The following is a 2,500-nucleotide window of genomic DNA, read 5'->3' as shown; positions in this document are numbered from 1 at the left end:
CTCCTCCAGCAGCAGAGCCAAGGTCAGGTGTGTGTGTGTGTGTGTGTGTGCGCCAGTCTCTGAAACTTCTACAGTGAGATCATTAATGAATGAGAAAATAGATTATTTAACCCTAAAACCGTATTCTGGACAAAATAGTTTTGATTTATTTTTTAAAAATGCTTCCCTTGATCTGAGCGGTACAAGACTTGGCTGCTTTTAAGAAGTTTGCCTCCTGAACACACACTTTTATTTTTTTTTACTCAATTCTACAATGTTATGACTAAATGTAAATGTACTGTTTTTGTTTGTTTGTTTTTGTTTTTTGTCTTTTCAAATGTTTATATGTATTTTTTTTTTAATATGGAACTATTTATTCTGCTGTCTTGGCCAGGACTCCCTTGAAAAAGAGATTCTGAATCTCAATGGGACTATTTTCCTGGTAAAATAAAGGTAAATAAATAAATAAATAAAATGTTAAGTGCGTGAAAAAAAAACTCCTTAATCTTGTATTTGGGTCAATAATGGGCACCCATAGAAATGAATGGGAAACACTGTAATTTAGAGCATTCTAAAATAAGCCACCAGGTGACAGCAAAGTCACTTCATCTTTAGGTTTGAGCTGTAAGAACTTATTGGAATCATATTTTAATGGAGTTAAAAATTTTTTTTAAAAATGTAGTTGATAGTTGTATTTGAACTAATTATAACATTTTATATTGTATATTTTGTATTGTAATTCACCTGCTCGGGGACTGCAGATGGAAACTAGCTTAAGCTAAATCTGGTGCAAAGCATCTTTAATTAATGTTTTTTTCCACATTGTCCTTGTTGAAATAAATAAATAAATTAAAAAAATAAAACATAAAAATAAGCATAATTTACATAGAAAATATGGTACTTTTTGAAGTAAATAAATTCAAAAACACCCCCCCCCCAATCAGCTCCAAAGAAACACACACACACACACACACACACATCCCTATCAATAGAATCGTTACTTTAAATCGTTCAATGTTTGTGATATCAACTTCAAATTTGGGACACAGTTTGGATTGACACACAGCTTTGATTTTATAACAGTTTTAAAGGCCAAATTATGTAGTAAAATATGTATTTTGAATAAAATATGAAACGTTAAAGTTAGCCATTTTTGCTTTTATTTTTTATTTATTTATTTTATTTTTTTACATTTCTTTCACTTCTGCTATAATCTGCTGATTTTCTGCTCATAAAATTAATATAAGGTCCCCCATTTTTATCTATTTTGTCGTTAATACTGAATTTCAATTTTGGCAAAAAGTCATGTCACTCTTAATGATAACCAATCATTGCTTGCATTATTGGTGCTATTATTATTATTATTTCAGAGAACGTATGCACATCCCTAGTAGATTAATGTTATGAATTATATGCAGCTAGTGTTATGTTGTAATACATAAACATATTAATATTAAATTCCTTAAACATTGTACAGGAGGTTATCCTAACTTTAAGAGTTTTTAAGAACATTCTTTCTCAGTTTAATAGAGTTATTGAGAGATCTCGTCTGTTATTCTTCTTTCCCGAGCGCTACACCTCCATCTTCTCTTTCTGATGAAGTGGATCTGTGTTTGTTTACCTTCATCTCGGTTCCTTCCTCCCGCTCTGTTCTAGATAGATATATGATGGATGGATCAAACCCAACTGCTTTTGAGGGAGACGTTGTTCCCAGATGGTTTGCATGGCGGGGAGTATAGATTGTAGAAATCCTCAGTCAAAGTGTCACTCTCGTCTGACGACTGCAGACTTCTGTTCAGTTTCTCCAGCTTGCAGGATTCAGACTCTTACAACTCTATATATTAATGCACAAATCAAGACTTTACAGTGAGCGTCTTTCTTTCTTTCTTTCTTTCATAAAGCATTATTTTATACTGTCGGGTCAGTAAGATTTTTTTAGATTATTATCATAAATATATTTGCTTGTTATTTTTCGTGATTCTTTTGATGAATAGAAAGTTCAGAATAGAATCTTAAAAAAAGAAACATTCTAAATGTCACTTTTGATCAATTTAATGCATTTTTGCAGAATAAAAGTATTAATTTCTTTCCCCCTAAAAAAGACGTCAAACTTTTGAACGCTAGTTTTACTGAACGAAATCGAAGCAAAAGATTCCTAAAAGAATTTAAAAGAAGTCTAAATTAGATGTGTATGTGCTATTTTCCAAGTCATGAGAAGTGATGAGCATAATTTGCAGAATATTTTTGCGCAGCGTTTGTTTTGTGGGTCTGGTAATGTGCTCACGCTCGGCTGTGGTCGTCTCAGGTAATTCTGACCAGCTTTTAAATGAATGTCTCACTTGACTTGCTTTTCTAATTACAAGTGTGAATCATTTTTGTCAGTCAAGTCTCCACTGCATATTAACTCAACATGAATGTGGAAAGATGTGAAAGAGTTCAGAAGCATCTTTAGAAACTGTGCTGAAATATCAAAATCATATATATCACAACATTCACAAGTACATTTATTCATTCAGCAGAG

General features: G+C 32.0%; 1 protein-coding gene across 8 annotated transcripts in view; it reads left to right on the top strand.

The window, feature by feature from the left end:
* ecel1 (endothelin converting enzyme like 1) overlaps positions 1–2,500 on the top strand; it is a 60,010-nt gene that overhangs the window by 51,738 nt on the left and 5,772 nt on the right. For all 8 annotated transcript variants that reach the window (XM_089121595.1, XM_089121600.1, XM_089121599.1 and 5 more), the window contains one exon: positions 1–22. This exon is cut by the window's left edge and continues 201 nt beyond it. In XM_089121595.1, the coding sequence (XP_088977721.1) occupies positions 1–22 (22 nt within the window). The remainder of the gene's footprint in view (positions 23–2,500) is intronic.

Source organism: Pimephales promelas, chromosome 16 (genome assembly GCF_988280905.1).
Source record: "Pimephales promelas chromosome 16, fPimPro1.hap1.1, whole genome shotgun sequence".
Lineage (NCBI taxonomy): Eukaryota > Metazoa > Chordata > Actinopteri > Cypriniformes > Leuciscidae > Pimephales > Pimephales promelas.
Note: the sequence above shows the minus strand (reverse complement) of the source record. Positions and strands in the feature narration are given on the sequence as shown.